Source organism: Microcebus murinus, chromosome X (genome assembly GCF_040939455.1).
Source record: "Microcebus murinus isolate Inina chromosome X, M.murinus_Inina_mat1.0, whole genome shotgun sequence".
NCBI classification, from domain to species: domain Eukaryota; kingdom Metazoa; phylum Chordata; class Mammalia; order Primates; family Cheirogaleidae; genus Microcebus; species Microcebus murinus.
Window position 1 is genome coordinate 56,170,525 of NC_134136.1, and position 22,003 is coordinate 56,192,527.

The 22,003-nt window shown below is 48.9% G+C and overlaps 1 protein-coding gene across 4 annotated transcripts in view; it reads left to right on the forward strand.

Annotated features, from left to right (window-relative positions):
• BCORL1 (BCL6 corepressor like 1) overlaps positions 1 to 20,280 on the forward strand; it is a 63,964-nt gene extending 43,684 nt beyond the window's left edge. For 3 of the 4 annotated variants that reach the window (XM_012750415.2, XM_012750421.2, XM_012750417.3), the window contains 6 exons: positions 1,906 to 2,127; positions 4,088 to 4,254; positions 5,126 to 5,271; positions 12,601 to 12,678; positions 13,762 to 13,915; positions 17,482 to 20,278. In XM_012750415.2, coding sequence (XP_012605869.1) covers positions 1,906 to 2,127; positions 4,088 to 4,254; positions 5,126 to 5,271; positions 12,601 to 12,678; positions 13,762 to 13,915; positions 17,482 to 17,761 — 1,047 coding nt within the window. In that variant the 3' untranslated portion in view covers positions 17,762 to 20,278. Of the gene's footprint in view, positions 1 to 1,905; positions 2,128 to 4,087; positions 4,255 to 5,125; positions 5,272 to 12,600; positions 12,679 to 13,761; positions 13,916 to 17,481 lie in introns of all 4 variants that reach the window. The other variant, XM_075999073.1, reaches the window with a different exon arrangement.
• The last annotated feature ends 1,723 nt before the right edge of the window (positions 20,281 to 22,003 follow it).

Consider the following 22,003-nt stretch of genomic DNA (forward strand, 5'->3'; position numbering starts at 1 on the left):
AATGTGCCCAGCCCTGAGTTAAGTGCTTTAAGGAACAGAAAAAAAGATGACGATACAAACCCTGCCCCCAAGGAGCTTAAAGCCTAGGAGAGGCAAGACTTACCTGTGAAACACTGGAATGAAAGAAGAAAGTGAGGCATCAGGCATCAGATTATGTGATTCAGACTAGGTGCTTTGGATATGCAGAGAAACAGGGCAGTGGGACCAGAGGGTTACAGAATATTATAGAAGACATAGGACCAAAGTGAGACCTTGATGCTCAGAGGGATTTGGATAAGTAGGGAGTATTAGTTATCTTTGTGGTATAACAAATTACTCTAAAACTTAGCAGCTTTATACAACAATAAGCATGTATAAAATTTTCTCACAGTTTCTGGGAATTCAGGAGCAGCTTAGCTGGGCCTGGCTTGGGGTATCTCAAGAGATTGCAGTTGAGGTGTCGGCCAGGGTGGCATTCATCTGAAGGCTTGACTGGGACTGGAGAATCTGCTTCCAGGGTATATGCTCACATGGCTGGCAAGTTGATGCTGGTTGTTGGGAGGAGGCTGCCTTTCCTAGTCCCATGGATCTCTCCAAAGGGCTCCTTGAATGTCCTCAGGACATAGCAGCTGGCTTTCTCCACAATTAGTGATCCAAAAGAGAACAAGGCAAAAGCCACTGTGCTTTTAGGACCTCGCCTTAGAAGTCACACACCGTCATTTCTGCAATCTCCTATGGGTTACACAGGTCACCGCTACACAACACAGGAGGGGGCTACACAAGAGCATGAATGTCAGGGGGTGGGGATCACCAGGAGCCATCATGGAGGCTGCCTAACACAGTCTGCCCTCTGCTCACCCCCAGTGATTCATGTCCCTCCCATATGCAAAGTATATCCCCTCCCAAACCCCCCCAAAGTCGCATCCAATTATGGCATCTGCTCCCAATTGAGAATCTCATCATCTAACTTAGGTCCAGGTGCATACGAGGTTCCTTCGATTGAGTTCTTTGAGCATAGCTCCTCAAGCACAGTTCCTCCTATTCTGAAGACCCTTGAACTAGGTACAGGTTACCTGTCCCTATAGCATGGGAATCCCCTGTATATTACAGTTCAAAATGGGGGGAAAGGGGAGGCACACAGGAGTTGCTCAGGAGGGTACAACTCCTCATGTTTTGTGAGAACCCACTACATTCATTGTTCTGGAGCCTTTATAGTTCATTATCTCAAAGACCCTGCAAGGAAGAAAGTGAGGCCCCATGAGGTTGGCCCTTGCCCCAGGTCCTATAGCTAATGGATGGCAGAGGCAAGTTTCAAACTCCAGCCTGTCTGATTCTCAAGCCTGAGCTCATTCCACCACTCCAGGTGGGCCTGAGTATGATCTGGGGACATGGTGTGGTGAAAGATGGGAAACGCCTGTGAGGGTGGCCTGTGGGGGGAAGGTATTTTCAAAAAGAGTGTAGCTGTGACTCTTTAGTCAAAGATAGCTGTCTGCACTTCTCTTTACTCTCAGAGTGTGCTTCTGCTTATTTATACATAGTACTTATAAAAACCTCAATAAATGGGGATTAGAGACAGGTAAAGAAGGCATGCAGAGTGCTTGAGAGAAGCTGGGATGTCTCCTCAGTCTCTGATTTCCAGTCCCTTCATCATTCCTTCATTTATGGGATTGAGGATTTGAGCCTCTTCACATCTCCCCACTGAGTAGGAATGCATGGGAACCTGTGCTGATCCTGGCAGTACTTCATGTGGCTAGTGACCTGCCCGGCCTCTAGCTTCAAACCTGACAGTAGTCCAAGCCATTTAGGGTACTGTAAGCAAAGCATGGCATGGACACAGGTGAAATGAGATGGCCTTGGCAGCAGAGTGGCGTAGCCATGATAGATTGGAATATGTTGCCTGGCCTGACCCATATCTCTGCTTTCCAGGGCAAAGGTCGTTGGAGCCAGCAGAAGACACGATCTCCCAAATCTCCCACCTCTGTGAAACCCACAGAACCATGTACACCTTCTAAGTCCCGAAGTGCCGGCCCCGAGGAGGCCTCAGAGTCACCTACAGCCAGGCAGATCCCCCCGGAGGCACGTCGACTCATAGTGAACAAAAACGCTGGTGAGACCCTCCTGCAGAGGGCAGCTCGTCTTGGCTATAAGGTAAGGGAGATCTCCAGCCACGGGGTGCCTTTGGGCTGAGCAGCTGTGGGGAAGCTTCTCTCCATGGGCCTTTTTGGGGCTTGAATTCAGGCTGGCCTCCCTCTACTACCCTGATGGCCCCTGGGGCTCCTTGACCCTCATTGCTCTGATATCAGTGTGTGGGAATGCAAGCTCATTTGAATGTCACTTTGGGATGAACGCAGTTGAAATGGTAACACAATATCATGCAGTATATTCCTAGACCAGGAGTGGAATTTTTGGATTTTCATGTTGTATTGAATTTCCCTGTATGGTGGCTCCCACCTCAGAGAGGAACAAGGGGTGATCATTGCTCATTCTTATCTCCTCCTCCGGCATCCTCTCATTTCAGTTTCCAGGAGAGAGGGGTCAGAAGTATGTTTAAGGGACAAGGCTGAGCTAACCCCACCTTACACTACTTCCCTATAGATTGGAAATAAGGCAGGAAAGGAAGCTGGCCTCTTGAGCACCTCTTTTGTCATGTTAAGAGCTCTAATTACTTCATATCATTTAACCTTCGCAGTAAGCCTGTGGAGGTAGGATTTATTATCCCTATTATATGGATGAGAAAATCAAGGCTTAGCAGTATTAAGTGATATGTCCAAGATCACTCAACTACTACATATATGTGAGTCTGAAATCAAACCAAGGCCTTTGATTCCCAAGTGCCAGGGTAGGGGTGCAAGACTGACTCATTTACCATCATTAAGTTATGTTGTTGGACATTTCAGTTGTTCCCCATTTTGTGTTGAACATGTATCTTTGTCCACAACACTGATTTTTTCCTCAGGGTTTGCTCCTGGCAGTGGAGCTCTGCTGGGTTAGTTACAGAGTGTGTCTTTTGTTCTAAGACTTTCGATCCCCATACCTGACTTGTTTCAAGCCAGCCGTGCTCCCAGCTAGGCTGGTCAGCCCAAGAGAGCTGATGTGACCGTGTGTCACCATTAAGCTGCCCATCTTTTCTAAGCACCTAGTGTGGGTGCCTGTATAGCTGCCAAGAGAGACCTGAAGCAGAAATTAAGATCAATCTGTGCCGTCAAGGCTAATTGTCTTGTACCCTGGGCAAAATCAGCAAAGAGGAAACCGTTGGAGGAGCAAAGAGGACAGGGCTGAGGCACAGGGCAGCCAGTCGGGAGGGCAGGAGAAGCCCTCTGAGGCTTCAGCAAAAGACAAACATGTGCATGGGTATAGAGAGTAGGACGCTTGGCGCTTTCTCCTAGGTAAAGGCAACCTGACAGTTTCTGTATACAGGCGGCAGAACCCCCAACACAGGCACTCCAGCCAGCCAGCCAGCCTGGGAGCTGTCAGGCATAACAGCGGAGCAGCCCATCTCCCCAGTGCACTGGAGAGGGCCGGCGATAGTGCACCAGTGGTGTCCGATGCTCAGAAAGCCCGGCAGCCAGTGATGCCGCCAGCCTCTCCCCTCCCCCTCAGCTTATCCACCAGCTTCTTCTCATTCTAGCTAGGCCTCTTCAGGTCCCCGCAGTCCAGCCTCTGGTCCCATCATCTCAGCCCGAGGAAGTCAATCATTAAAGTGTGCATGAATGACTACTAGGTTATACTCAGATGACTCCTGATTTGAGGGGAGGGCTAGAACTGACGACCCTGGCATGAATATTGGTCCTGTTGAGACCAGCATCCAGGGATGGTCCTTAAAACAATTCTTTCTTCCTTGTTCTCGAATTACCACCAGGGGCTGTGCTCATTTCCCTGGTCTGGGGCTGGCTTGCCAAGCTCAGAGAGTCAAGGTCTGAGCGCTTGAGTTCTCGGTGAGCAGATGAGCCTGCCTGAGGACTTCACCCCAACAACCACCACCCAGAAGAGTGTTCTTGGCCATAAGAAATGTCTCCCCACTGCCAAAGAAACAGCCCAGAGCTGGGGCACTGGTAATAGCAGCTCAGGACAGACTTCTTTGCTCATGGAGCTGTCCCTGTCCCCACAGGATGTTGTTCTCTACTGCCTCCAGAAAGACAGTGAGGACGTCAATCACCGTGACAATGCTGGCTACACAGCCCTGCATGAGGCCTGTTCCAGGGGCTGGACCGACATCCTGAACATCCTCCTGGAGCACGGGGCCAATGTGAACTGCAGCGCGCAGGATGGCACGAGGCAAGAAGGCTGCTCCTCCCCCGGGCTCAGCCCCTCACTCAGCCTGGACCTTTCAGCACTCCAGGCTGCAAGTTGCAGAGAGGACTTGTCAGGCATTTCAGAAAGACCAGTCTAGACTAAAGAGGGAACTGTTTTAGGGCTGGGCTGATAAGCTCCTGGGTGGCCAGTCCTCATTGGTTACTAAGGAGAGGGAGGCTGCAGTGGTCTGGGAATCATTCCATCACATGCAGGGGTCACCAGGAAAACCATGCAGGCTTCCCTGCACTCATCTCGGCCGGGCACTTGTCTCAGGCAGAATCTGAGGCTTTAGGAATTGGGAGACTGACCTGAGGGTCACATTCCAGATTTTATTTCTTAAATTTGATCTCTATGTACTTTTTAAAAATTCTACCTGCCGTGTCTTAAAGAAATTGCACCTATTCTCTTCTGTTCTACCAGAGAGCCTACTTCCTGGGCAAAGTAGAAACAGGAGCTGCAGACCAAGTAGAGGGGGCTCTGCACTCTGCTCATCTTCCTCTTGGGCAGTCACCTGGCTTCTTTGCTTTTATCCCCCACAGCTGCTTTAGCTTAACCCAAGTTGGGGACCCATTCTCTGCCCAACTCCAGAACCACCAGTGGAGCTACACTGTGCCTTGCCCCAAGACATGGGAAGAACATAAGAGAGAGAGAGAGTAATGGGAAGGAGGAGGTGGGGAGATGGTAGTGAGGGTTTCAGGCCAGAGGTGACTCCCTTGCCATAAGCCTCAACCCCAATTACACCAAGGTTACCCTGGGCTCATCTCATTTCTTTCCCCAGTGTGGCAGCCTGAAGCCCAGAAACCCCTGTTCCTACTTGAGCCCTGTTGTCCTCACCCTTGTCTCACCTCTGCAGGCCAGTTCATGATGCAGTGGTCAATGACAACCTGGAGACCATCTGGCTCCTGCTGTCCTATGGGGCCGACCCCACACTGGCTACCTACTCGGGCCAAACGGCCATGAAGCTGGCCAGCAGCGACACCATGAAGCGCTTTCTAAGCGGTAAGCACAGCTTGGATGTGAAGCCGTCATCCTTAGGGCTGGCCTCTGATTCCTGAACTGTTGAGGATGTCCTCTCCATCTCAAATAGCTCCCATGAGGAGCATCTGCCCTCTTTACATGCTTTCTTTCCAACATCTCAGAAATCTTTGTCCACTTAAAAAGCCCAAAGGGCCACTTCCTCTCATCCCCTAGCTATGAGTGCCTGCATCCTCTTCAGGGTCTGGGAGCCAATGGGGACCCATTTCACAGCTAGGTATCTTGGGTGTGCATGCCTCTTTGTGGGACAGCAGTCCCACTAGCAGACATAGTTGGGGGAAGAATTTGTTGACCTGTGCTTAGAATGGGATGTCAGTTGCAAAGCAGTGACACTTAGCAGTTTGCTTTTGTTTTTGCAATTTCTCCTTGTTTATGATCAAAGTAGACTCCCTGGGACCCTTCCCGAAGCTTTATTCCTCACAGCCCTTGCCTGTGCAAACTGTGATGTTTTCCCTTTGCATCTCAGTGTCCCCCTTCTTTCCACGCCTTCCCCCCCCTCACCTGCCCCTCCTAGAAAAGTGTCTAGTGTGGAAGCCCATGGCAAGGGCCACAAGCCAACACACATTTATTTCTCATTAGTGGATAGCAGCTGTTTGTCTGCAGTTAAACAGCTCTATGGAGTTGGGCAGGGGAGGAGGGAAAAAGGGGAGTCTAGCTTGGGCATGCTCAGTAGCAGTCTCCTCAGACTTGACCTCTGAATGAAGGAACCCCGCCTCTTAGTGACATCACAGCTTGGCCCTTGCTCTAGCAGTTACTTCTTCAGACTGCCTGAGCGACCGGGGCAGCTGGGACTTGTATCTCTGAGCCTCCTTGGAGGCTTCAATGTTTATGATAGAACCGCTCTTGGACCAGGAGCCAACAGGACCAAGGATTTGCCCAAGACTACTCCCTCCTCTCACCCAGGCTTTGGCCCCCATTACTCCTGAACCCCTACCCCACCAGAGATACAGTTCTGGGCTTCCAACCAGGGGCTCATTTGTTTATTGAACAAAGGTTAACTGAGCTGACGATGGAGGAAGAAACAAAGGGACTTGAACTGAAGTTTCCATGGAAGGAGGACTAGGCAGAGGCTGGGAGGGGATGACAGGAGGCCGCCAAGGGAGATCTTGACTCCTGCTCAGCTAGTCTCCACCCAGGTCTCAGTTGAGCTGTCTAATCCCTGGAGTATAGGCCTTAGACCCACACAGTCTGGCCCAGCCTCTCCTTGTGGGAGGCAAGAAGGCTGCCTTTTCCGTTTCCCTCCCCCCCCCAGCTCTGGCTTCCTAAGCCCCTGTCTTTGAGGGGCAGAGCAGCTTTGGGATGCTCATTCAGTCATTCCTCCTGGGCCAGTGATGACTGCTGTTCCCTTCAGCTGAGCCATAACTGGGGTACAGGGCTCAGGGCAAGCCACCTTTTGTGGCCCCCTCCCACATGGTGTGCACATGTGTCTCTCTTTTAGACACACACACATGTTGTCTGCACTCCACTGGGTTCCCAGGAAAGTCTGACACAATGTCTAGAGCATCTCAATATGATAAAGACACCACGTGAAGCTCTGCCTTTGATAAACTTGTCTAGTCCAGAGGCCTCATTAGGCTAGAACCTGCCTTCCCGAGGGTCCTGGGGGTCTCTCTGACCACTTTCGTGAGCAGATGAACTCCTTGCTTCTCCACCCTCTCCTCCAAAACCCCAAAGGAGTCTGAATGTTGAAACCATTTTAAGTAGTTGAAAAATGAGAAGTGAACATTTTTCTCTCACCTTCTTCTTTCTGTCAATTCATCCTATTATACTAGCCAGCCTTTTGACACCTCCTTAAACTAACTTGAATGCCAGTCTGTGTCATAGAATGTAGAGAAGGCTTTCCTTAGCTCTGTAGCTCTTCCTAGCCTGTCCAGGCTGGGCACCCTCATTCAGATCTTGATGCCCTTGCTCAATTTATGGACATGGGTCTGGCTTAATAGTGGGGTTTGGGAGCCAATGGAATGTTATAAACTGAGCCACCTCTTTTCGATGCAAAGCAGGGCTCTGTCTGCCTGTTAGGGAAAGTTCTAGGACCTTGGCCCAACACCTTAGAGAGGCAGGTGGTAACAGAACTCAGCAGGTGCCCAGGAAGGGGTACTTGGGCACAAAGGCTGCTAGAGGGGATAGGGGTGAGAGGACAATTCTCAGAAGCTTTTTCTTAGAAAACTGAGGTGAAATTTACCTAACATGACCATGTGTTAGGTGAGCAATCCAGTGGCATTTAGTGTATTCATAATGTGGTGCGGCCATCGTCAGGGGCTATTTTGATGCCTTGAACTGAGTCCTTGTCTCTCATTTTTTTTCCCTGTCCACCCCCCTCCCACAGCAAATCTGCAGGAGCCTCTGGGTGCAGTGGTGTAGTGGCTGTAGGGTGTGCTGGAGGTCAGAGGTCGGAGTTTAGGGAAGTTTTGCCCTCCACTGTTCTGCCTCCCCACCCCCTACACCTGGATACATTTTCATGGAGTCCTGGATTTTTTTACTTTGCCTGTCTGGCTGAGTGAGGTATTTAAAAGGCTTTTTCCTTTCATCCCCAAACGTTTGCCAGACCAGACTCTCTGTAGATTAATTGTCTTCATCCTCCCCTAGTGGAGGTCCCACTGAGCAGAAAATGAAGGCGAATCCCCATAGGGTGCAGAGGGCTTCGTTTTCTGCAGGAGGAAAAGGTGAGCAAGAGCATCAGGTGCCTCATGTAGAGCTTCCCTGGCTTTGTGCAGGGCCCTTGTTCTGGAAAAGTTGTTGGGGCATCAAATCCTTTCCTAAGTACACACGAAAAGGTCTCTATTCATGGGTATCCTGTAGTGAGTCCTTTTGTAAAGCAGAAGATGCTGGTAATTCATCTGGGCTATAAACATGGATTTTCTTATATTGGATTGGCTTAAGGTGAGGCCCATTTCTGCTGAGATTGTGAAGGAGGGAGTGGCACTCCTTCATTCATTCATCTATCCATTTATTTATTTACTTACTTACTTATTGAGCACCTATTATTAGATTTCAGGTGCTGTGCTAGGTGTAGGAGGCCAGAGAGTAGTGGCCTCTTTCTACCTCAGGCTTGGGCTTGGAGCACCAAGCTGTCCAAACTCCCTAAGAGGCCTTTAAAGGGCCTCCCCCTTGGGCCAAATTATAGGCAGGCATGTGGCTGATTTACCTTTGACCCTTTGAAGAAAAGAGCAATAACCAAGCTAGCTGAAGGAAAACAGACTCGTTTTTCCTCCTCTGTTGGAAAGAATGTGGGGGTTGGGGGGAATTGGCGCAGTTTGGTTTGGGGCATCAGAGGAAGTATCAGGACTGCTCTGCCTTCCACTGATGAAAGGGTTAGCAATTTACCACTTGAGGTCACTGAATCACAGGTTTTTGTTTTTCCTGCCAGAGACCTCTGCCATCTGACCTCATGTTGAAGACCACTTGTTTTTTGTTTCCCTCTCCTTTCATGTCCCTCAGCTGGTGGCTTAGTTGGAGGAGATGGGGAGGGGTGTAATGGGATCATGGAAAAGAGAAACTGATTGTTGGGGTGGCCGCTCACATTGAGATGAGAGGCTCTGTTCTTACAATGAAGCCCTGAGCGTGCTTTCTAAAATAAAAAGAATTATTGAGACGAAATTCACATAACATAAAATTAGGCATTTAAAAGTGAACAATTCAGTGGCATTTAGTGTATTCACTACCTTGTGCAACCACTACCTCTATTTAGTTCCAAAACATTTTCAGCAGCCTAAAACAGAACCTCGTGCCCACTACTCCCTATTCCCCCTTGGTCCCTGCCCCGGCAACCACTAGTCATTCTGTCTCTATGGATTTGCCTATTCTGGACATTACATATAAATGGAATCATATGATATGGAGCCTTTTGTGTCTGGCTTCTTTCATGTACTATACTGTTTTCCAGGTCCATCCATGTGTTAGCATATTTCAGTACTTAATGCCTTTTTAAGGCTGAATAATATTCCATTGTGTGGAGATATATATACACACACACACACACCGTTTTGTTTATCCATTCATCCATTGATAGACATTTGGGCTGTGTCCACCTATTTGGCTATCGTGAATAGAGCTGCCATGAGCATGCATGTACAAGTATTTATTTGAATATCTGTTTTAATTCTTTTGGGTATATACCTCAGAGTAGCCTTGCTGGGTCCAGGGTACTTTTTCAAGGAAAGGACTAAAAGTTGTGGCTGGGGGTGGGAGAGAGGGAGAATCAAGGAAGAGGAAGGTCACTCTTCATCCTGATTGTATGTGAGCATTTATGAGGAAACGTGAATCGAAGCTGCACCATAGAGCAAAGCTTGGCACTCCTCCTGTGTGCCACTCATGGGCCTATTCCAACTTTAGCATCTTAGCTCTTGCCAGTTAACTTTTGGCTATCTCAAAAAGGCAAATTCACCTGCAAATGACAAAGATTTTCAGTCAGCAAAGAGAATTAGAGGAATGTGCTGTAGGCTCTGAAGGCAGTTCCTAGAGAGGAGCCCCAGGAATGTGGTGAGCTAGGGCTGCTCTGATGGAATCCTTGTGTGATCTCTTGTGGGGGGGGGGGCAGCAGTCATTTGAATGCATGTGTTTAAGCATGCTGGTAAAGCATGCACTTCATAGTTGCACCTTGTGGTAATTCGTTCCTGCCTTGCTCCCTCTCCATATATTTATTAAGCTCCTTACTATGTGCCAGGCACTGAGCTTAGGGACATGGGAGGTAATGGTGAACAAGACAGGCATGATCCCTGCCCCTTTGGAACTTACACTGTTGTTCCATTATCTCCCATGACACCTAGCACAGGGCTAGGCACACAACAGACACCTACCTACCTGACAGATGCTTCTGGAAGAAACTACTTCCAACTCTCAAGTGGCGCAGGGTACAGCAGAGCACATGAGCTGGCAGCGGGACCTCAAAGTCTTTGTGGAGGACACAGGCAACCTAATGTATATCACTAAATGTTTCCCACTCTGCTCAGTCATTACTTTGAAAGCTTCTTACTGGACGCTTTATCCTACCGGGAGAACTCTTCATTGCCGAGAAGATTCCTTAAAAATGAGTTTTTTTAGTAGCTCACAAGAGCTAATTCTTGTTCTTGTTGACAGGATGATCCCAGAGGATTATTGGGTCACGAGGATGCTTTCCATTGGAGGAAACTAGCTCCACTCCTCTAAGAGTGGCCACCAACTTCCTCCTGGGATTTGGTTTTCAGGGGACACCCTCACCTCACCTGTGCCCTTTGGACTCTCCTGTCCAGTTGCACAGGTGTCACTTGAGGGCTGGTGGCAACCACATACAACTGAGTCAGTTTGCCAGTTTTACTAGGTGGCATATTGGCAACCACTGGCCATGTGCTCACAGATGACATGGTTGAATTTGTCACGAAAGCCAGTGGACCAGCTTTTTGTTCAGGTGGGACTGAGAGGTGAAACAGTACCACTAGATAATGCCTAGCTAGGAAACAAGGAGGCTAAGGGGGTGGCCTGATATCTGTCTTCAGAGCAAGTAATCAAAAGGTTGTTGTTAAAACTGTTTTATTGTGTTCAAGTATATGTAACACAAGATTTACTGTTTTTTTTTTTTTTTTTTTTTGAGACAGAGTCTCGCTTTCTTGCCTAGGCTAGAGTGAGTGCCGTGGCATCAGCCTAGCTCACAGCAACCTCAAACTCCTGGGCTCAAGCGATCCTCCTGCCTCAGCCTCCCGAGTAGCTGGGACTACAGGCACAAGCCACCATGCCCGGCTGATTTTTATATTATATATATTAGTTGGCCAATTAATTTCTTTCTATTTTTATGGTAGAGACGGGGTCTCGCTCAGGCTGGTTTTGAACTCCTGACCTTGAGCAATCCGCCCGCCTCGGCCTCCCAGAGTGCTAGGATTACAGGCGTGAGCCACCGCGCCCGGCCAGATTTACTGTTTTAACCATTTTAAAATGTACAATTGAGTGACAGTAAGTGCATTCACAATGTTGTACAACCATCACCACTATCTAGTTTCAGAACTTTTTTGTCATTCCAAAGGAAAAACCATGTCTGTTACCGGTCACTCCCCACTTCCCTCTCTCCCTCGCTGCTGGTAGCCACGAGTCTGCTTTCTAGCTCTACGGATTTGCCTCTTCTGAACATTTCATATAAATGGAATCATATAATGTGGGGCCTCTTTCGTCTGGCTTCTATCACTTATCATGTGGCAATGTGTCAGAATTTTCATTCATTTTTAGGGCTGAATAATATTCCACTGCATGGATATACTACAATTTGTTTATCAACTCATCCATCGATGGACACTTGGGCTGGGTCTACCTTTTGGCTATTTTGAATAGTGCAGTTGTGAACATGCATGCACATGTCTGAGTGTCTGTTTTCAGTTCTTTGGGGTATGTATGTACCCAGGAGTGGAGGTCATATGGTCATATGGTAATTCTGGGTCATATGGTAATTCTGTGTTTACCTTTTTGAGGAATCACTAAACTGTTTTTACTAGCAGCTGAAGTATTTAATATTTCCACCAGAAATTTCATCAGTTGATGGGCATTTGGATGGTTTCCACCTTTTGGCTATTGTGAATAGAGCTGCTGTGAACATTCGAGTAGAAGTTTTTGTTTGAACACCTGTTTTCCGCTCTTTTGGGTGTATACCTAGGGGTGGAAGCCAGTGGTTTTTTATGAGGATAAACCTGGCGATTCCCCCCATGTTTTCCAAAGACAAAGCCATATTTATCTTACTATAAATTGGAGAGATAGTGATCAGATATGTAAACATTGTGACCAACAGGGAATTAAAATGCTGGGCTAGGTCTAGGATTCTGCTTGTAGAGTAATTCCCTATACCATTTAAGGCAGGGGTCTCAAACCTAAATGCCTTCAGGATGATCATGTAAAAGAGGGAAGCAGGCTGGGTGGGGAGTGGTGAACTGAAGCCCACATGTGTCGCCATTCTCTCTAGCTAACTGTTGACAGGCAGGAATTTGGACACAGTTTGCCAGATCTTCTGATTTTTTTTTTCACAAGAAAATTGGAAATCTGGATTTCTAAGTGGAAATTGCCCAATTTTAAAATGTTGGAAAAGAATTAAAAAAATTTTTTTTCCTCTGAAACACTGGGCCAAACCTCAGGTGGTCAGTGGGCTAGATTGGGCTCCTGGCTGCTGGTTTGCAATCTCTGACCAAGAACAGGAAACGTCTCTCTCTGGTCACGCCTGGCTGCTCTCGTGGTCCTTCCTTCCCTTCTCCCATTCTCCTGGCCCTATATGCATGGACTTTGCTTCAAGATTCCTTCTTCAGCGTACCCTCCTTGTCTCACTGCCTTCTCTTCTTTCATCAGATCACCTCTCGGATCTTCAGGGCCGGGCAGAGGGTGATCCTGGTGTATCCTGGGATTTTTACAGCAGTTCTGTGCTAGGTAAGTTTTAAGTGGGATTCTTCCCCCTCTCATCTGTGCCACAGAGATGTGGAGTTTGGGTTGGCTTTCACTGATTCTTCTCAAAGATAGGAGTAGCCATGTGGAGGCATCCCTTCTTCACCTGTTAATAGCTTACAGACCCTTTTAGCCCAAACCCTAATACCTCCTTCCCCAGACTCAGAAGACATTGGCCTAAACCAGAAGATTCAGCACTGATTTGGATTAAAGTCATCCCTTGTTAGTCCTCTACCACTCCCCAGCCTGGGCACTTTTTAAATTCTCTCTCTTCCAAAGTCTCTTTCTCCTCCCTTGCTAACCCCACCAGATGCCCCTATGAACACTGTCACCTCTTTTGGTATTGCTCATACTCAAGAGGGGCCCTGCCCCTCACTTGGAAGCTGTCATTCCCCCACCCTGCCCCTACAATGTACACATAGTTTTGAAATAGCTGCTTTCTCCTGAAAACCTTAGTCTTCTAGGCCCAGCTTTCCTTTCCTGAAAGATCACATCTTTATCCGTGGTGGTTGTCTAGCATTCACCTATTGGGCTAGCAGCTGAAGGTGAAGGAAAGCACCCTCCCCTAAGCTTGGGGGAAGCTGGAACAGGAGAAGGCTGGGGTGGAATGCAGCAGGCCACACCCAGACACATGGCTAGGGAAGAGAACTGTCTGGGCCCCTGCTGGACTTCCAGGGAGCCTGGCAGGCAGTGAGGCAGCTTGGGAAAGTCGCAGCCAGAGAAGGGCAGGTGTTTTCACCTTGCCCTTGACTGCTGATAGTATCTTCAGGCTTCTATCTCCAACAGCTGAGCAGCTCATCCTTCACATCACCTTGCTTTTTCCGGTTGGAGGGTAGAGGAATATAATAAATCTCTGGCCACAAAAGATTTTCTTCCAGGACTAGAACTTTCACATCCCCGCCCAAGGATGAGAGCCGTGGGATCAGCAAACCTTGGCCCCAACCAGGGTCTATGACCTTCTTGTCTCCCCAGCACCACCTTTCACATCCCTTTATTTGGTTGGAGCATTTCTTTTCTTCAGTTTTGTGCATGTAGCCAAGACCTAATCACTATGCGCTCTCCTTACAGAGGAAAAAGACGGGTTTGCCTGTGACCTCCTACATAATCCCCCTGGGACCTCTGATCAAGAAGGAGATGATGGGGAAGAGGATGATTTCATGTTCGAATTCTCAGACAAGCCTCTTCTCCCTTGCTACAACCTCCAAGTGTCAGTGTCCTGCGGGTAAGTGGCTGAGAGATCTACAGGGACCGTGCGCCAAGACCTGCCAACCCCTGGCTCACCTCCCCCAGAAGGTGCAGTTCTGTAGGAGGAAGTGAAGACCTGGCAAGTGAGCGCTAGAGCATGGGAAAGATAATATGTGACAAAGACCCTTCCAGCTCAGATTAGTTATGTTCAAACTAGAAGCTGTAGGCTCTAAGTACATCAACCATGTGGATTTCCTGAACCCAAAATCTAGATTCACTCTGGAGAGGTTTTTTGCAGTTCTTCTGTGTGACAGAGAATCTGGGAGATATTTGGGCTGATACGCTATTAGAATCTTTGGAATATTTTTGTGGTTTCTGGGGACAGCCAGACAGAATATTTGAAATTGAGATTGTTGGAAAAGCCAGGACATACAGTTGCCATGGCTGTGAGTTCACTAGGGTCCTTAAGTAATCCACAGCTTTGTTTCTCATAACTGTAGTGTTGATGAGGTGGTGGCACCAACGCTGTCATCAGCTCAGATTACTGTGCATATTATAACAGGGATCTCCCATTTTCAGAGACTAGAATATACCTGGAACTTAACATTAGACACAACCAAATTTAATCTTTATTTGATGATGCAGAAGGGAGTTGGGACAGCCAGCAGGGCCAGGGTTGTCGGTCTCCCGAACAGTGAGCATGTGAAAGTGCAGGTTTAGAGAATGAGAATGTGGGATGAATTAATTGCCCTTTTGTTCTTAGCCTCCGTTATTTTTTTCTAGTGGGTTGTCTTCACATATCTCAAATACCTTTGCAAACAATTTTAAGGATAATTTTTCTTTGATATCTCTTCGTAAAATATCAGACCCTATTTGAAGAACCAGTGAAGTAGCATGAGGTGCACAGGATAGGGAGCCCGGTGGACAATGGATTAGGAACCCTTCAAGTGAGACCCTCTATTTATGACCCTATCCACTGGACCACAGTTTCTTTGCATCCCTTCCCCCATGGCCTAATAAGAATAAAAATAGCCTATATGATGACACTAGTAGGGTCAAGTTTCAGGGGTTTTTGGTCCTTATTCTTCTGGGCATAAACTGATCCCTGAGGGTGGGGCAGGGCCTCTGGGATATAGTATTGCACAGTTAATTAATTCCTCCAAAGTATTCAGCACCTCCTTCTCTGAAACAGGATCTTAGGCCCCAGGCAGTAAGAGGACCAGGGTAATCTGCTTTAGGTGTGGACAGAACACAGGCCACCAAGGGCCACGTGTTACTCAGTGAACCAGGCAGCAGGCACCTTGTCCGGCTGGAGCTCAGTACCGGCAAAGCTGGTTTTCCTGATGTTATATCCTCCAGCGCTTGTTCTGAAGCTGCCTTTCTCATAGCTGTAGCACAAATGTGAAATTTTCTGTTCTTCAAGAAGGTGGGGGTGGTGGTGGTATAAAATGATGACTCTGTGGCCCCATGGGGTTCAGAAGGACCATCTGAATCATCAAATGGGTAAGACTGAATTCTGATGACCAGGGTGAATGTTCTGAGGGTTTTTTTTCCCCATTCTTACTAGTGTTTGGTATCTCTAGCCCCTTTTTCTTAACCCAGAACACTCATTTCCCTAAGCATGTGAGATGACAGAGTTCGCCATATTTGGAAGAAATGTTGCACTTTAGGGATAAGGATTATGGTTCTGGGCAGATGTTTTAGGTGCTATATAGAACAATCGATTCCATAAACATGTCTTGAGCTGCTGCACCAGATCAAACCCTGAGGACCAGAACATATCTCTGGCCTTCAAAGAATCCACAGGCTAGTGGAGTAGGCAGACAAGTATATAATTAACTCTAATAAAAGACAAAATGGGTCAGGCACAATGGCTCACACCTGTAATTCCAGCACTTTGGGAGGCCAAAGCAGGAGGATTGCTTGAAGCCAGGAGTTGGAGACCAGCCTGGGCAACATAGTGAGACCCTATTTCTACAAAAAATAAAAAAAATTAGCCCAGCATGGTTGTATGCGCCTGTAGTCCCAGCTACTTGGGAGGCTGAGGTGGGATGATGGCTTGAGCCCAGGAGTTCAAGGCTGCAGTAAGCTATGATCATGCCACTGAACTCCAGCCTGGGCAACAGAGTGAGACCTTGTCTCTAATAAAAAAGACAAAATGTCCTAAGCAGATTCATTATTGTAAAAAACTCAATTCATCAAGTAAAAAAAGTTCTAGTCATCCCTAATCCCCTGTTCCCGTGTCATAGAACCTCAGTCTTAAGTTTCTTGTGCATCCTTTCTGAAATGGGCTCTGTTAGAAGTGTTGTAATAGGGGTGTGAACCAAGTACCACAAGACCATGAGAAAAAGGTTTCACAGGTACTATGGCACCTGAGGTAGTCCAGAATGGAGAGTAGGATAGAGGGCAAGGCACTGGGGACATACAAGTTCAGAAAGTTCAGAAAGCAGGGGTAGTCTTATATCTCATGGCTGGCATGTGATAGGGTGGGAAATATAGTGTGTGTTTGTGTGTATGTGTGTGTTTTACTGGGTAGAGATTGGACTCAAGAGGTTGAATAGGGTTATGTTTGGAAGGTCTTGTATAATATCATGCTAAAGAATTTGGAGTCTTTCTGGAGGCACTGGGAATCTACTGAAAGCTGTTTAGAGAAGGAGTAGGTCAGTTTCTTTTTAGAAAACTCTAATGGTAAGAGAGGATCTGATGAGTGTGGGTGGGGGTGCAGAAGAGTGACTTTTGGCAAAAGGAAACCAGTTAGGAGGCTGACGCAATATAGCCCAGGCCAGAAATGGTGAAGGCTGGAACTGGGACTGTGGAATGGTGAGGAGGTTAAAACCCTGTAAACTGGGACCACTGACGTGGGGAGGCAGCGCTTTCTTCCCGGTTTAGTCTGTGGAAGCATTTGGCCCCTGACTGGCCTCTCCAGCACTCCTCCCAGCTGTCCCCAGGCTGCCGCCCAGTCGGGTGTGCTCAGCAAAGTCAGACTCGCTGTAATGTGAGCTCCGGCCCTGCAGAAACGATGGTGCTGCCTCGGAGAAAAAACTTGTCTAATGCATTCCAGAGCCAGAGAGAAATGCCTTTTGGATTACCCGCAGTTTAGGCCTTTCTCCACGGCTCCCCCTCTGCTGGGGAAGATCTTGGAGAACAAGAAGGCAGGGGAGGCTGGAGAGAGAACGGGAGAGGGAAACCAGCCCGGGTTGGCAGGGGCAGGGGTGGGCGGAAGACTGAGCCCAGCAGATGGTAAATTCCAGGTCACAGGGGTGCGGGCTAAGCCCCGGGGAAGCCTGCTAACAGTTTTAGGCCCTGGCAGGCCCATTTCCCTCCTGCTTGCTCTTTGTTGGATGAAGTCAGTCATGGATTGAGTACTTGCCATTTAGCTGAAATCTGGGCCAGGCAATGTAGGGGACAGGAGAAAATATTTGCCTCCAGTACACCCAAGAAGCCTGTGGTTTAGTGGGGTTGGGGTAGCCAGACTGGCAGCAAGACACAGTGGAAGACTCCTGTGGGCACGCAGCAGCCTCCATAGGCCTCGCAGGTGTGCCCGGTAGGTCCTGCCTCTGCTTTCCGAGTCACCTTCCCTAACTTCTGTACTTGCTTTTTCAGGCCCTCCAATTGGTTCCTCTTCACCGATGTCCTGAAGAGGCTGAAGCTTTCCTCCAGGATCTTTCAGGCCCGGTTCCCGCACTTTGAAATCGTCACCATGCCCAAGGCTGAGTTCTACCGGCAGGTGGCCTCCAGTCAGCTGCTGACCCCTGCCGAGAGGCCTGGAGGGGAGGACAGATCTCCCCCAGGCTCCTCTGAGACTGTAGAGCTGGTGCAGTATGAGCCAGAGCTACTTAGGCTCCTAGGGTCGGAGGTGGAATTCCACTCTTGGAGCAGTTGACGGGGCAAACAGCCCCTTCCTTTTTCTTCTTTCTCCTCCTGAGTTCACCCTTCCCCCACCTCCCATGTCTTCCCCCACCGAGCACCAGACTGCAGAATGAGGCAATAATATGGACCAACAAGAAGCCGCCTTATCAATGCCAGCATTAGTGACTGGACCGTTTTTTGTTTTTTTGGTTACAATTAGTTCTCATCTCCCTGTCATCGTCATTGTTGTTGTGGTTGGTGATGGGGGTGGAAAGTTGAACTTTGTCTGAGGACAAGAGGTCCCAGGGTGGTGGGGAGGTGGCACCAGGGTACCTTGGACTGGCCTCCTTGTGTATGACCAAGACCTGACAAGGGCCCTGGGTGGCCACGGCCTGTCCCATGGAGAAATGAGAAAAGCCCAAATCTTGAGCGCCCCCCTCCATTCCCCTGTGTTCTTCTGTCTTCCATAGTATTTATTTTATTAGTATTTAATTTGTATTGTTTCATTGGTTTCTGATAAGTCTGTATCACTGTGACAATTTGAGACAACTTGTTGTATTGAGGGACTTTCTTTACCTCCTTTCTTTTTCTTTCTTGATAAGCTCTGACAGATTTATTCCCAGGTGGTTTTTTTCCCCCCACTGGGGAGGGAGTGGGGTGGAGTGGGATTGGGGGACCTGGATTTGTGACTAATGAAGCCGGCTGCTGCTGGCCCAGGGCTGGGGGTAAATCCGGAGGCTTTGGTGCTCCCTCTCCTTCCGGTTTTCTTTCCTCTCACCCACCCCCAGCAGCCCTGCTATCTTGAGATGAGTGTTTACGGGGAGGGGAGGATTGTAGGGCGAGGGGTTGGTGAGTTACTCTGATAAAGGAGAGTGGAAAAGGAGCCTGTGGGGTGAGTGTGTCCCCTCCTGATGCCTGCTTCACCTCAAAGGGCACGATATGGGTTTGTTCCTGCATCTTTCCCCCCTACACCCCCATCCCGTCCTGGCCTCCCCCTCTCAAGATACTGAGCCTCAAACCTCCCAGCCCTCACCTGCCATCTCTGCCCCTTCCCAGACAGGCAACACCCCTTCCTCCTCTCTCCTCCCTCTGGCCCCCCCATTCTCTGGAATCTGCAGAGGGCTCTGGGACTGACTGCCAGATGTGAAATCCAGGCGTCAGCTGTTTCCTAGGCGAGCATAGGAAACTGGTCTCCAGCCCGGGCTCCACTCCTGCTGGAGACCTAGGGCTGAGTGTGTGGCCCCACCAGACCTCCCCCCAAGCCTCTAGGCCTCCAGTGCTGGATTTGTTCAGGGAAAGAGGGAGAGAGAGAGGAGCTTGGGTTGCTTCCCTGTCCCCACCCTCTCTGTGGCATTGTCTTTCCCGTCCTTGTTCTTATTTTTCTACTGATTGCTATTTTTCCGAACAATCCTTGTAGAGAGTACGTACCATCCAAAGGCAGGAGGGCCTCGCTGTGGCCAGCTCTGGTTGGAGATGGTACAGTTTTATTGTACAGGTGCTAAAACAACAACAACAAAAGAAGAAAATGGAAAAAAAATTTTAAAAAAAGAAAAAAAAAAAAAGCCAGTTTGAGGATGGGACAATCTGTTCTCTGGAGGCTCCTGACCCATGCGGGAGCATTGGTGGTTATTTTCTTTGTATTGTGTTTGTTCTTTGTTCCCCGGGGCAGATTCTGGGCCCCCTTCTGTAGGACTGCACCCCACCCCTGCCATACTGCCCAGTTGGTTTTGAACAGTTGTTCTCCCTTTTTAAGAAAAAAAAAAAATATATATATATATATATATAAAGTTGAGGGGTTTTGGATTTTAATTTTTTGGTTTTGTTGGGGTTCCTGGTATTGTGTGGTTTATTTTATGTTTTACGTTTGCCTTTACTTTTTTGCATTTGGGTGTGTATTCTGGCTGCCCTTTATGTTTCATTTTAAGCAAATGGCTGTGGAGTCAAAAACACTTGCATACTGAAAAACCTGTGTCGGGGCTTCTGTCTCTTGTCTCTCTTTTCACTTTTCTCCCCTTTGTGGCTTTTTGGTGCTTTAAGAAGATGGGTGTCCCAGTTCAGTAAATGGGGAAACGCCTGATCCAGCCTCGCAGTTGTGGGTCTTGAGGGGTATGATGCACGAAGGCAAGGTGCAGTGGCTAGTGAACATTTGGGTCACTGGGTCACGATCTGGAAAGGAAAGGCAAGATGGGCAAATCCAGGGGAGGGGAGCTGATGGGGAAAATTGAGTATCCGGCTTATGTTGCAGGGGATGTGTGTGCCCCTAAGCCTCCCCAGGCTTAGGCAGGGGATGTGTGTGCCCAAGTGTTCTCATTTGCCATAGAGCCCCTCTCTTTGGTGTCTGTGGGGAATGAGCCTCCTTGAGGAAATCCCCTGCCTGCTCTGGATCACCCTACCTAGGTGGCTTCTGGCTATGTGGTCCTCTCACTGCCCCCTCCCTGTTATGCCAGCACCTCCCGTCCACCCACACAGTGTGGGCCTTCCATGGTTCTGTTTGCCTGTGACCCAGCTACTAGGAAGGCAAGATGCCCATCCTGGATTTTACAATTTTTCCTCCCACTTCTGAAAAACTGGTAGAAGCTATGATTCTTGTGACTGCTGGTTCCAGAATGTACCACCCATTTCCATCTGAGGGGGAGGGGGTGGGATGAGGCCCTTTGAAGCTATATTCTTAGTGCCTCTTGCTGTGGCTTAAGTGTCTGGAGAGCCCTATCAGAGTGTAGAGGCGAGGGGAATCTGTGTGTCTGGCAGGCTGGAGTCCAGCCATCCCCAAGAGTGAACTGTGAGCTGTGCAGTCTTTGCTCGGGCCTGCTTGTCCTGGGTCTTGCTGCTCAGATGTAGAGGGATCATTCTCTTTGAGCCATAGCATTAATCTTCCTCACTGGCTTTCCCTTCCCCACTTTCTGATCCTGAGGCCCTGTACAATAGCCACCTTTCTCAGTTCCCAAACAAGCCCATAATGGTTCTGATTTCAGATCCATCCTCTCTTTGGAACTTGCAGCTAAGTAAAGTCAGACATATCAATAGGTCATGAAAGCCACGTGGTGAGTGTAGCACTCAACTAGGTCCAGGATGCTGTGGGAGCTCGCAGGGATGAGCAAGGGCACTGGAGTGGGTGGGAAAGACTTCCTGGGAGAGGTGATGCCTAGTTGATACTTAAATAAATAGAAATATAAGAATTAGATGTGGCAGGGAAGAACATCTGAACCAAGGGGACAATCTGAGCAAATGCTTGGAGACAAAAAAAGGAGAGGAGTTAAAAGCAGAGCCAAACAGCAGTTTATTCTTTGCTTGCTTTTGGGGTCCTTTACCACATTACTTGGGGGTCTCACTGTCCTTCTGCCTGTTGTGAACATCAAGGACTGATACTAAATCTACATCCCTAGTGAGGTTTGGGGTGAGGAGTCAGTCGGTGGCCTCTTATTAAATGATCTTCTAATCCTTTCAGTATGGTGTGGGAGAAAGAGCCAGCACCACCACTACCTACCTACTAGGCTGACCTTGGGTGAGAACCCAATCTTTCTGAGCCTTCGTTGCCCCATCTCCCAAATGGGGCTCAATTTGCCCACCGAATGACAAGAATCATAGCGAGGACAAAACATGACTGTTTAGCCGAAATTAGTTCCTCCTTCGCACCGAGGTCTCGAGCCTATCATTAATGACTGCCTTCCCAGAATTTCCTCTTTGGGGTTTAAAGAACGGCCCTGTTCAAGCCTTGGTATTCCCAGAGAAGGGACCATATCCGCATCCCTATTTGATGTGGGGTAGGTGGGTTAAGGGGTGGGGCGAAGGGCAGTAAACTCCTGCCCCTTCAGTACTCTAACCCACTAACCGGGAAGCCTGTTGGGTATTTTACCGTGTCCCACCCCCGCTGGGATCGGCTCGTGTGTTTTAAGAGTGGGGGGTCTGACCCGAGGGCGACTTGCTTAGCTGCTAGGGCGAGGAGCGAAATGCTCGGGCCTTCTGGACCTGCAGCGGGGCGGGGCGGGGCGGGGCTCCACGTGTTTCCCCAGCGCACGGGCTTCCACCGCGAGGGGGGCTGGCAAGCCGCAGCGTCCGGCCTCTCGGTGCGACGCCTCCCCGGCTCCGCGCCGGCCCTCCGGATCCCGGGCTCGCGCGGCGGGCGGTCGGGGCCCTCGCTGGCAAACGGATGTCGCGGGCGCCTCGATCGCTCTATTTCAAGGTGGAAAGCGGCAGCGCGTACAAATGTAGCTAAAGGCAGGCCGGGCGAAGAGTGGCCCAGGTTCAGTGCCCCGCGGCAGTGGCAGCGACAGCCTGG